Source organism: Lemur catta, chromosome 18 (assembly GCF_020740605.2).
Source record: "Lemur catta isolate mLemCat1 chromosome 18, mLemCat1.pri, whole genome shotgun sequence".
Classification (NCBI taxonomy): domain Eukaryota; kingdom Metazoa; phylum Chordata; class Mammalia; order Primates; family Lemuridae; genus Lemur; species Lemur catta.
Genome location: NC_059145.1, coordinates 35,008,094 through 35,020,380, shown reverse-complemented (window position 1 = coordinate 35,020,380; position 12,287 = coordinate 35,008,094). Strand labels below are relative to the sequence as shown.

General features: G+C 43.6%; 1 protein-coding gene across 1 annotated transcript in view; it reads left to right on the top strand.

Moving 5' to 3' along the window:
• The window catches only part of CACNA2D3 (calcium voltage-gated channel auxiliary subunit alpha2delta 3), an 806,837-nt gene that overhangs the window by 526,312 nt on the left and 268,238 nt on the right, over positions 1 to 12,287 (top strand). Inside the window, exon 13 of the mRNA XM_045529969.1 lies at positions 6,529 to 6,662. Within this exon, the coding sequence (XP_045385925.1) occupies positions 6,529 to 6,662 (134 nt within the window). The remainder of the gene's footprint in view (positions 1 to 6,528; positions 6,663 to 12,287) is intronic.

The window sequence follows — 12,287 nt, the reverse complement described above, 5'->3', positions numbered from 1 at the left end:
ATTTTAAATAAACACTGGATGATTCTCCTGCAAAAATCACAGTTAATGGAGTGTTTTCCAGCTGTGCAAATAAAGAAGGGCCTCCGTGTTTGGGTTCTCAACCCATCAGTCATCGTTCGGGCCAGTGGAAGTGCTGCTCGCGGCTCTCCTCCTTGTCGGCTTAGCTTGTCCCCTTTTGATGGGTTAAAGGTCATTCTCTCCTTACTCGAAAGAGAACTAGTGGCTTGAGCCTTCTTGGGAAGTCTAGGCCCTGCCGTGTCCCCCCAAAAATACCTTCAAATTTCTGAAGCCTGAATGGTTGTAGGCATGATTAGGAGAAAAGTGGCAATTAGAAATTTTTATTATTTTAGGACAGGTGGAGGAAGGCAAAAATGGCAGTTATTCAATACCTTTGTGTAATTGTGGACGCTCCTTAGAACGTGAGAATTCGAATGGTGATGAAGATGAGGATGGTGATAACTGCTGTTGTTGTTAACAGCAACTAAGGATGACCAGCTGCATACAAGGTGCCAGGCGTGGTCCCAAGTCCTTTTGTGTATTGTCTTTTGACCCTCATAAAAACTCTATGAGGTATGTGTTATAATTATCTTTATTTGCAGAGAAGGAAACTGAGGCTGAGAGAGACTGGCACCTTGAGCCGGGTCACCAGCTAGCAGGTGGCAGAACTAGGGTTCAGGCCCAAGAGATCCAAAGTCCTAGCTCAAACTCTTCACAGGTTGGGGGGCTGCCTTTCTTTGGGGAGAAGAAAGTTGTGATTCATAGAGGACCCTGATGTGTCTCTCATCACTTGAGATAAGCTAGGAAAAGAAAACTAGAGGGTGAGAAAGGACTTTAACTTGCCACAGCTAATAAAAACTGGAGCTGGGATTTATACCCAGCCTGTGAGTTCTGGAAGTGGTGCTGCCTTAGCTTGCACAGACGTGTGGTCCAGGTCTTCATGTTTTACAGCGGGGACATTAAGGCTGTAAGAGGAGATGAGACCAGCAGGAGACCACAGCGAGATGTAGTGGGGGTCGCAGCATTCCTGGTTCCCCAGTGTGTACCTTTAGGTCATTTTCTTCTTGTTATTTTATTTTTAACATGGAATTAGGAATTAAAATGTAATCATATTCACAAAGGAAAAGGCATGTACCTAAATCTGAGGCTCAAACTGATTCTGACGGCTTCGCTCAGGAATCCCGTTCTCCCACCAAGGCCACTGGGCTCCCAGCCCTCCTTGTCATTCTGTCCTGGTCGGTTCTTTCCAGCTCCATGGACATGTGTTCTTCACTCTCAGGGCCCAACAGGCCCCTCTTTTTTTGTTTTTTTGAGGCAAAGTCTCACTTTGTTGCCCAAGCTAGAGTGCAGTGGCATCATTATAGCTCACTGCAACCTCAAACTCCTGGGCTCAAGCGATCCTCCTGTCTCAGCCTCCTGAGTAGCTGCAACTATAGGTGTGTGCCACCACACCCAGCTAATTTCTGTCTTTTGTAGAGATGGGGTCTTCCTCTTGCTCAGGCTGGTCTCCAACTCCTGATCTCAAACAATCCTCCTGCCTCGGCCTCCCAGAGTGCTAGGATTACAGGCGGGAGCCACTGTGCCCAGCCCCAACAGGCCTCTTGCTTGTTCTTTGGGAAGGTCAAAGAAGATATAGAGGTAGAAAGCTATTTATAGATTGTACATTTTTCTTTAGATCTGGATACCTTTTTAATAGTATATGATGTTGATGGGGAGGAAGAAGATGAAACAGATTACAGTACTGGGAGAGTCTTCCAAGAATATCGTTATTCCATGGGGAATGCAAACCCGTGAAGTCAGACCATCAAATTCACTGCCCTCATAAAGCTCATTCTCACCTTGGTGCCCTGAAGTCTGGGCACCAGCTCTCAGGTTTTCATCCTGCCTTGCTTAAGAAAGGGAAGAGTCTTTGGAAAGGCTCAAAGGAAGCTATACCCATCACACCAAAGGTGGAACAAGGACCTCACCATGTGAGGTGGACAATCAGCATCTACCCACTGAGGACAGAGTCCTGGAGCCCTCAGATCTGGTGACATTGCAAAATAGAGTATTGCATGATGCGCCAAAGGGGCAGTTCACACCAATGTAGCTTTTAGACAAAAGACCCTTAAGTAGTATGGAAGGAAGGGTGGTAAAATCTCAGAAATACAAAGCCTCAGGCTGCATATGGTTTATCACATGGAGAAGTTGTAACCCAGAGTTCACAGAAGGAGCTCTGCAAGGGAAAAAGGTAAATAAATTGATGTTACGTAGAAAAATGAGCAGACCATTTGTAATGGGTGGCTAATTTCAGCATTAATTACTCCATGGTAATTATCAAATGATTGCTGATTCTATTTTCTTACATGATAGATGAAGTCCAAAAAGGCACATTTAAAATGAGAATAAACATTCAAGAGCTAGAATTTAACAGAGAAAAAAAAAAAAGAGAGGGGAAGAAGGGGAGGGAAAGTGGCCAGCTCAGGGAATACAGAGGGAAAACAAGCGAAGTGTCTACGGTTACAGCCAAAGATCCCAGTCCTTAGTGACTTCCTATTATTCATCATTTGTTAACTAAAATGTGTATGAAAACCTTTTTTTAAAAAAGACTCTTTCAGAAAGGTTTCACATTTTAATGGGTTGGGATCAAATTCGCATAAGCCTTGCGGCGAACATTATTAATATTATTTTTACAATTTCAGCTTTTCGTACCTGTTATGTGTCTGCATTCTGGAGTTGAAACTGTGCCTGGGTTTTGAGTAGAACTTTGGTGTTAATTATTGCACGTTGCTGGGAACCTCAGAGGACAATCGTGTATCTCCCCATCCCCATCCTCAACCTTTCCCAGCACAATACGTAAATAGCACGTTAGAGTTACCCTCTTAGAGGAAGAGCCTGAGCAGCTGGCCTTGTCCTTTCCCAACACAGGACGAGGTGGTGTTGTCAATAGTTCAGAGCAAAGGCCTTAGCATCAATTGACGCTAGATTCGAATTGATCCAGGACAAATGAAGGTCTCTGTGAGTTTCTGTTTTAGTCCTCATACGATGAGCACATGAATTGGGCTGTCATGAGGCCCAGGTACAGAAAGGTAAGGTGAATACGAACAGGGCCTCAGTGAGTGTTCCTGCATTATCAGTGGTCCCCACGCACCCAAACTCCCCCTTCTGGGAATACTGCTCTTGACAAGATGGACCCCAGTTTTTTGTAACATTTCATGGGGCTAATATCCCAGTGAAAGAGAGCATAGTAAACAAGCAAGTCAGAACCCAGCTGTGGGTGAATCTTCTGAAGAAGCTGAGGCAGTGTCGGGTGAGAGGGGTGAGTGCATACAGGGCGGTCAGGGCTGGCCTCTCTGAGCTGAGCCCTGAGTGAGGAAGAGGAAGCATCTGTGGGAACACTGGATGAAGGGTGTTCCAGGCAGAGGGGACAGCCAGTGCAAAGGCCCTGGGGAGGGAATGAGCTTGGCACAGAAAGAAGGCCGGTGAGCTGAAACAGCAAGCAAGGGAGGAATGGAAGGGTGAGGCCACCCACATAGGTGAGGGCCACTTAGGGAGAGTCTTGGAGGTCAGAGTGGGATGTTTGGATTTTATTCTTACTTTCAGTAAAAGCTATAGTAAGATTTTAACCAGCAAGATGAGGATCTGCTGTGTGCTTTTAGATGACCCCTCTGACTCTGCGAGGCACCCAGGAAAGGACTTTGGGAGGGAGGCCAGTGGGGAGGCCAGTGGGGAGACCGTGGGAGGTGGTGAGGTCTTGGAGCAGGTGAAGCAGTGGAGATGGAGAGAGAAGAGCTGGTGGATTAGATGTGGGGATGAGTGAGGAACAATGAATCTCTAGGACAGTGTCTTTGGCCTAAATGGGCAGTGGAGCCATTTGCTGAGATGGGGAAGACCAACAGGGAGAGGGATGGATTTGGTGAGGGAATTAGGAGTTGGCTTTGGATGAGTTCAGTCTGAGGATCCTGTCTGTTACTCCCATGGAGGCGTGAGGTATACAGTTGGCTATGGGTCTGTAGCTCTGCAGAGAAGTCAGCTTTTTGTAACTTTTCAGAACTCTATGATAAGCAAGTCCAAATGAGGATGATTTCTCAGCTCACTCCCCTTCCAAAGGTGTGACCATTTTTCCTTCCCACTCCCTCTCTGTGCTGGTAACCCATCTCTCCCACTCTCCTTATATTCATCCCCTTTCTTCTCTGGGCCCTGTTTTGGAAAACCCAAATCAGAGAGTTTTACTCTTGGCTTTGAGGATTAAATGTGAATACAGACAACCAAGAGGAACCCCTAAAACATGCCATCTTTATGGCACACTGGGAACAGAATTGTTCTACACTACAAAACGCTCATCCCCCTCTTAGTTTGTCCTCTGTGTCAAGACCATTCAGAACCCAAGGTTTGCCTACTAAAGAAGAGATGAAATATTTTCTTTCTTACTCAAACACTGATTACAGCCTCTACGCATGGAAAGGTGGTATCTGTGGATGTGCAGTGTTCGCTGTCCTCTAGCAATCCTCTTGAAAATCTGTCTTTCCCATCATACCTCTAAAAGGGACCACTTAGGCGCCTTGCTAGGGCAGCATCCCAAATGGGCCTCCCCAGCTGTGGCGCCTCCCCTCTGAGAGAGGTACACATAGGCCCTAATTCCAGGTCACAAACGAGAACAGGCACTCACAGCCTATTCCTTTGGGGCCCTGTTTCCCCTGGGATGGGCGAGGTCCTGGCCCTGGCCAGGAGGGCGGGGCAGGCAGGAGTGACAATGCATGCTAATTAGCACTGTGCAGAGCTATCATCAGGAACCCAGAAGCCACAAGGTCCCAACCTGGTTTGGGGTTGGCACACCAAATTCGAACCAGCTGGCCTTTGTTTGGAAATGTTCTGGGAGGGTCCCGACCCTTTCTGGACAACAGAAGGGCTGGTGTTTCCTTACCCTGAGAGCTACTTGAGTCACTAAGAGATTTTATAAATGCTGTAGCTATTGCTGTGATGGAACTGGCTTTCAGAGGCACACATACTGTCTTTAATTTGTTTGGCAAATAGGAACTAGTATGAGCTTGGGGTCCTCATTTGGAAGCATGGTGGGGAATGACCTGTGCCCATCCAGCATCCTGAAATTCCTTCCACGACTACCTGACCAAAGTTTTCCAAGTTCCAATGTGACAGTGCCCCTGCTCATTTCTCTGATTTTGTACCATCCTACCTCTACCCTTTCTCCACCGGCTCCATAGCTCCAGCCATTCTGAGCTATTTTCAGTTCTTACAAGGGCCTGATTCTGATCTTAGGTCTTTACTTACACTCCTAGCTGTGCTGGGCACACTCTTTAATCCCTCTTCCTCTAGCTAATTGGTCCTCTTCCTTCGGGTTCCAGCCACACTGACCCTTGCCCAGGGTAACCAGATTTGATTGCCTGTCCCTGTCGTGTGCGTTACCTTAATGTTGATTGCACTCTTTTGTAATTGTTTACTCAGATCTGCCAGGCCCCAGGAGAGCAGGGGCCTTGCTCATCTTGTCAATCCCTGCTTCTCCAGCTCTGAGCACCAAGAAAACCTTCTGTAAATGCTTGAATGAAGGACTCCCTCCTGGGGAGCCAGGCCTGTGCTCAGTTCACACTTTCCCTTCTAATATCTCCTAGCCCTCTGCAAAGCCAATGGGACCCCGCACTGAAGAGGAATATTGCAGTGCCCTGGACCTCGAGATCAAAATGCATCGCCACTTACAAGACAGTAGCATGTTGAGAACATTTTCTGTTGCTTAGAATTCAGAAGGCAGGGCTGGTCACCACATCAGGGTGGGAGCTGGAATTTTCGCCTCAAACATACAAAGGGCAAAGTTCTGTAGAAGCAAAAGGGACTGATTAGGAGACTCCTAAGCCTGGACTCATCTGCATTTGCCACGTGGTGCCTGTGAGACCCTGGGCAAAACACATTTCCTTAGTTTGCCTTAGTCATCTTACCTTTAAAATGGACACAGTAATCCCTACTTCATCATGTTGTCAAGAGTCAATGAGACAAAGCTTATCAAGTGTGTAGCAAATTTTGTGGCACTTAGTACTCAAAAATTAATCATAACTATTATTGTCATATTTATAAAATTGAAATAGCCTTTAATTTTCATGGTTTATAGTTTTTCCTTTGGAAATAAACTCACAAAAGTAAAAAAAAAAAAAAAAGTTTTCAAAACGGGAAGACTCCCATTTCTGCCAGGGAATACATGTACATTGTATATATATATATGTTTGTGTGTGTGTGTGTGTGTGTGTGTGTGTGTGTGTGTGTGTATGCATATGTGTGTAGGGGGATATTCTCCAAAGGGTTAACAGGGACTTGCTCTGGGAGGTGGGTTTATGGTTGATTTTAATTTTATTTCTTTTGCTTGACTAGATTTTCTAATGTGAACATACTACTCACGAAGTAGGTAGTGGTGGAGAGGAGCTAACGTTGGAAAAAGAAAAAAGAAAGCAATTAGCTAGAGGGCAGGAAGGCATGACAAATGCGGGCTCCCCAGTTGCAGGTCTTCCTGTCTGTCACTCAACTTGGTTCTCCCTTGGGTTTTGGCAGGATTTTTCACCCAGATCTCTACCTTGGCTGACGTGCAGGAGAATGTCATGGAATACCTCCACGTGCTCAGCCGGCCCAAAGTCATCGACCAGGAGCACGACGTGGTGTGGACCGAAGCTTACATCGACAGCACTGTGAGTCCACGGGGCCCCTGGGAAAGAGGCTGAGGGCTTCCCTTCATCCTGCAATGGGAGAGTTTTCCGGTGTTAATTCCAAAAAAGAGCAGTTGTATCCCTCTTCCTTAATTATGGCTTTCAGTGACATTGTTCTTGGCTGTAAGTACAATTTGTGTTGGTCACTTTGGCAAGCAAAGTTGATGAAAAACCATAATGTCATAGAATGTATGACAGGTACATCTGAAAGGTGACTGGTCAGCACAGAAAAGCCACGTTTTGCTGGTATCTTCTCTAGTTACTTTTCTTTTTCCTTTTCCATGTGTTCAAATTCTGTCAGCATAGCAATGGTTATAGGCATGTTCTTAGATTCAGTCCTCGCCGTATGTGAGGCCCCGCTCCGGTAATGAATCTTTGGGTCTCACTTGGGAATGTGACCAGACCTCCGTGCTCATCATGAATGGGTCCCTGCAGAGGCTGCAGTTGCATTTTCTTCCCATGGATAAGTGAGAATATGCTTGAATGGTGGGTGCTAGATTGTTATTTGAACTCTGGCCGTGGGCTCATTCTGAAGCTGATTCCAAGCAGAAGATTCTGATGCCGAATTAGCTTAAAGGGAGGAACTTTGCCAATCATCAAGTGGTGGCTCAGTGGCTGTGTTGCTCATGTAATCTCAGGGTGATTTTTCATTGTGATAATGAGTCTGATGGGAGTGGTGTTTTTCATTAACTGATTGTGCATGTTCTCAGAGGGCCTCTCTCCCGTCATGTTTGTTGGAATTAACATCACATTAATCACTGTAACCCAGACACAGCTGTCCTCCGGAGTGATCTCCATGGCTGTCCTGGGTCAGCTTTTCTCTCCCAGGGCTCTCTCATTCCTGCTGTGTTTCTGGCAGCTGCAGGCAAATGCAGGGCAGGAACAGCACATGGGAACCCGTTTACCGGGAACACCATGACACAGGCCAGGCGACAGCAGCTTGCCCCGTCTCAGCCTTAAAGTGTACAGTGAGGCCATGGAAATATGAGTTTAGCTCCTTGTCAAGAAGGGATGCCCCTTCCCCAGGAAAAGTCATCTTGAAAAAAGATGGATGTTGAGCTGAAAAATACTCTACGATTTCTGGGGAGACTCAGCTTTTATTAGTTTCAGAGTCTGACCCCAGTTTGGTTTTGAATCATGGAAACACAATAAGATGACCGAGGTATGTTGGCACTATATTAACAATACTAACAGTAACAACCACAGATAGCTCCACTTCCTCTTCTTAGGTGTGGTTGAGGAAGACAGGAAAAATAGGAGTAAGGAGGAGGAGGAGTGTGGCTAGCCAGTAGCAAAGTTACCAAATCACCCAGCAGTTTTGTGTACAAACCCTAAATAGCCAGTTTTATCATTTTATTTGTATCATCAATTTGGAAAAGACAAAGTCTCTATAATTAAAACATTATGGTATTAGCACCTGGATAGACACATCAGTAGACTAGAGGGTCCAATAAAGGATCCAGTTACATACAGGGTTTTAGTATACGATAGAGGTGGCATCTCAGATCAGTGGGGTTAGGATGGACTTTGTAATTTTAGGAAAACTGGATAGTCATTTAGAGAATAATAAAGTTAGTTCTAGTCTTCATATCATTCCCAAGAAAGAAAACCAAGTGGATCAGAAATATAAACTGTAAAAAATGAAACCATTGCAAGCACTAGAAGAAAACCTGGGTCAATTCTTCTCTGACTTGGATTCTGGGAAAGGATTTTTTTAACAATGACTCCAAAATCCAGAGGAAAAAAGAGAAAGATAAATAAGTTTCACTACTTAAAAGCAAAACAAAAAATAACTTTTGTAAATCAAAATACACCATAAGCAAAACCAGAAGACAAATAATAAAATGGGAGAAAATATTTGCAACCTATAGCACACATGAAGAATTAATCATCTTAATACATAACATAAAGAATTTTTAAAAATTGAGGGAAAGGCCCCAAAATCCCTATAGGAAAAAATGAGCAAAAGATATGATTAAAAAATTTATAAAAAAAAATGGCTTTTAAACATAAAAAGATGTACAATTTCACCCATAATAAGAAAAATGCAAATTAAACTATAGTGAGATACCATTTTCCCACCCCTCAGGGTGGCAAAATTAAAAGCCTCACGGTACACTCTGCTGTGAGGCTGTGGGAGAGGGTCACTCACACCTTGCTGTGGGATTGCAGAATGGGCAGTCTCTATGGAGGGCAATTTGCATTTACCCTTGACTCGGAAATCCTGCTTCTAGGAATAAACCCTAACATGAAAAGAACCTCCATATGTACAAGTTCGTTCATTGAAGAATAGCTTGTAAAATCAAAATATTGAAAGTTACCTAGATGTCTAAACATAAGAGACTGATTGGATAAACTATGGTACTTACACCTAATGGAGTCAATGTTAAAAACAAGAATGAGGAAGATCTGTATCGGTTGATACAAAGTGATTTCCAGTACATACTGCCAAGTAAAATGAGCAAAATACAAGAGTACATATAGCATGCTACTTTTTATGTAAGAAAGAAAAGGAAATAAGAAGATATACGTGTAACTGCTTATTTTTACAAACTAAAAAATATTAGAGTAAATCAGAAACCAATAAAACTGGTGATCAACACAAAGTGGGAGAGGGTGCAGAGGAGAAGGAATTGGGGAGGGAGGATTCCTTTTTGCACAGTTTTGACTTTTGAAAGCATGTTGATGTTCTAAGTATTCAAAAATTAAAGCAATAAGAATGGGGGAAAATCTAAAAGTGAATACAAACAGAACTAAATAAATTCAACAGTATTTCAAATGAATAACAAAATTACCCGGAAAGCCAGAAACAAAAGGACTAATCTTTTGAATATAGTAGTAACATACAGTGTTAAATTTTGAGCATACTTCCACATCTACCCCTCAATTTAGGGGAGGAACAAAAAGAATTGCAAATAAATTTTAAACTCCTTTTGGTGTCATTTGTGATAATATGGGTATAGCAGTTCTTAAGCTATTTTGTGAGCGTTTTGGGATTGAGCAAGTGTATCTGAAGATAAGGCAGATACCTATGGGATTAGACTGGATTAAAAGTATTAGGACAAAATTCCAACTCTGTCCTTCAATAGGACCTTGAAGCAGTGGTACCCAAATAGCAATGAGCTCCAGTACCCAGATCCTGGCTTCTAAAAACCATTCCCCACCAAAGCAAACAGGGTTCCTTAGAGAAATTGATTACTAATTCCAGGGCTGGAGCAGGGAAGTTACCAAAAAGAAAAAAGTCTGGAATATTTTGTGCCAGAAACTAAGGAAGTGTTCAAAACAGTAATGTGGTCATGTCAAAAGGACCCAGGAATCAGCATAAAGAGACTCATTGGTCAAATCTGGGACAATTTGAACTTCAGAATAAAGAATGACCATAATGGATTATAACTTGTTGAATAAGACAGAAATCCACTGTCCTTACTGATAATAAATAGATAAACAAACCTAAAACAGATGAACAAAATAGGCAAGTAGGTGGGTGGGAAGGGGTGCAATGTATAATGGAACGCCGACTGGTACATGTGCAGGGAGTGATGGAGTTGGAAAAATCACCAGTTTGCCACCATTTTAGTGAAGACTGGCTAGGGCAAAGGGCATCAATGGGTGCTAAATCTAGGAGGAAAGTTTGATGATGACCAGGATATTTTTATGGTCTCAAAGTGCTTCCCCAGAGACTTTTCATGAGTTGTAAGGGGGCAAAAGTAGTATCTAAACAGTAGGATACTGCATATACTGTCTAGTACACTATATAATGGGAGAATCCCAGCAACCTATGGGCGAGTCCTCAAAATTAGCATCAACAATGAGAAGCGGATGGATATTGTGTACTTGCGGAGTGCTCGGGCCGAGCATGCATGCCGGGCAACCATGACCTGAAGCTCGTGGTGAACATAAGCTCATGGGGAGGATCAAGCTTTGTATTAATGTGATGTCTTGCTTTAGATAATGTTAATAACTTAAATCAGTAATTGTGTTAGATTTACTAATTACATACATGCATATATATGTTTATGTATAGGAGGTAGATAGAGGAGAGGAGGAACCCATTGCTACTCAGGCTTTTCCACAAAAGAACTCTTGACTGCAGAGGCAAGGTCGATGGTCTGGAATAGCTGCAGAGAAAATGTCCCTGAAGTCTTATGCTTTATCTTAAACATTTACATGAAATTTACACTCTGTGCCATAATCACCCTTACTTTTAAATAAAATAATGTTTTAAGTGGCTCATTATTGAATAAAGTTGGTATACCACAATGACAACTCACTTATTCCACCTCTTCAAGAACTCTTTGAGGTTCATAAAACTAAACTCCCAGAATCTGGTTATCCCTAAAATGATAGCTCAGCATTGTCACTATGCTTTCCTACTTCTGTTGTTGTATCTTTGCAAATGGCTCTGATAAATAAACCCCCTGGTAGAACATCCTGAGGATTCCTTCTCATCTTGGCAGTGTTTAAAACCTGTTGGGCTAGGGAGGACATTGGAGACCCTGTCTTCCTCTTTACGGGGCCTGTTGGGTGAGGCGAAAGCAGCTGTTGCCGTAACAGGTGCCTCTGACCAGGAAGCAGCAGTCTCTTGGAACTCCCCATCTGGGTGTGTCTTCTGCCAGGGCAAGGACAAAAACTTCTGTCATTTATATGGAGTCAAAATAGGATTTAGATGCTGGACTCATCTGCAGCGTCCACATTCTGAGATGAGCCTACCAACTCCGGAACCACCCAGATGATGAAGGAGGACATCAGCAGTTTTGAGCTCATGACTGTCCTGACACATCCAGGACAGTCCCAAGCCAGCAGTGCCCTAATGTGACTTAGCTTGCAGTCGTGAAAGAGACCAGCCTCCAGGAGCACTTGGCATTGGGACTGGTGATTGACCCTGTTTTAATAAACTGATGTTCTGGTGGGGTTGGTAGCTCTGGAATTTTTTTGATATTTAAACATATTTATAATCTACCTTAGTTTATTAGCTAAGGGCACTAAATTTAGAGTTAGAACACCAGCCTGGGTTTGAATTGCATATCTATTCCATATTATCTCTGTGACCTTAAGCAAGCTACTTAGCCTCTTTAAGTGTGGTTTTCCTCATTTACAAAATGGGGATAAAACCTGCCTTCCAGGGTTGACTCTAAGGATTAAATGTCTGTGCATAGTGAGAACGCAATAAATACTACCTATCATCATTTCCCAACTCCAGGAAATCCAGTGTGAATTTATCTCCTTGGCTGAGGGAAGTTTTTAAAAATGCTGTACTCTCTTTCCTTTGAGCTGGGTCTCACATAGTAACTACAACATGACTTATACCTTTTTGATAGTAGAATTTGGTACTCAAGTATGATGAGTACGTTGGAAGCACTGTTTGTCTAGAGATGCTCTTTAATTCTTTGGAATTCGTTTTGCTGTAATTATGTGTTTTGGGCCAGGCACTAATCTGGGGGTTGTTGCCTGGGTCAGTGTCCCCAGAGAAGACTGGGGATTGTGCCGCATCAGCCAGGAAGACCCCTTCGACCCCCAATAGCCCTACGGAGGACAGTGCTTGCTGAATTGCCCAAAAAAGGGAAATATGGTAGCAGCTCTCTTGAGCAACTGCAGCTGAACTGACTC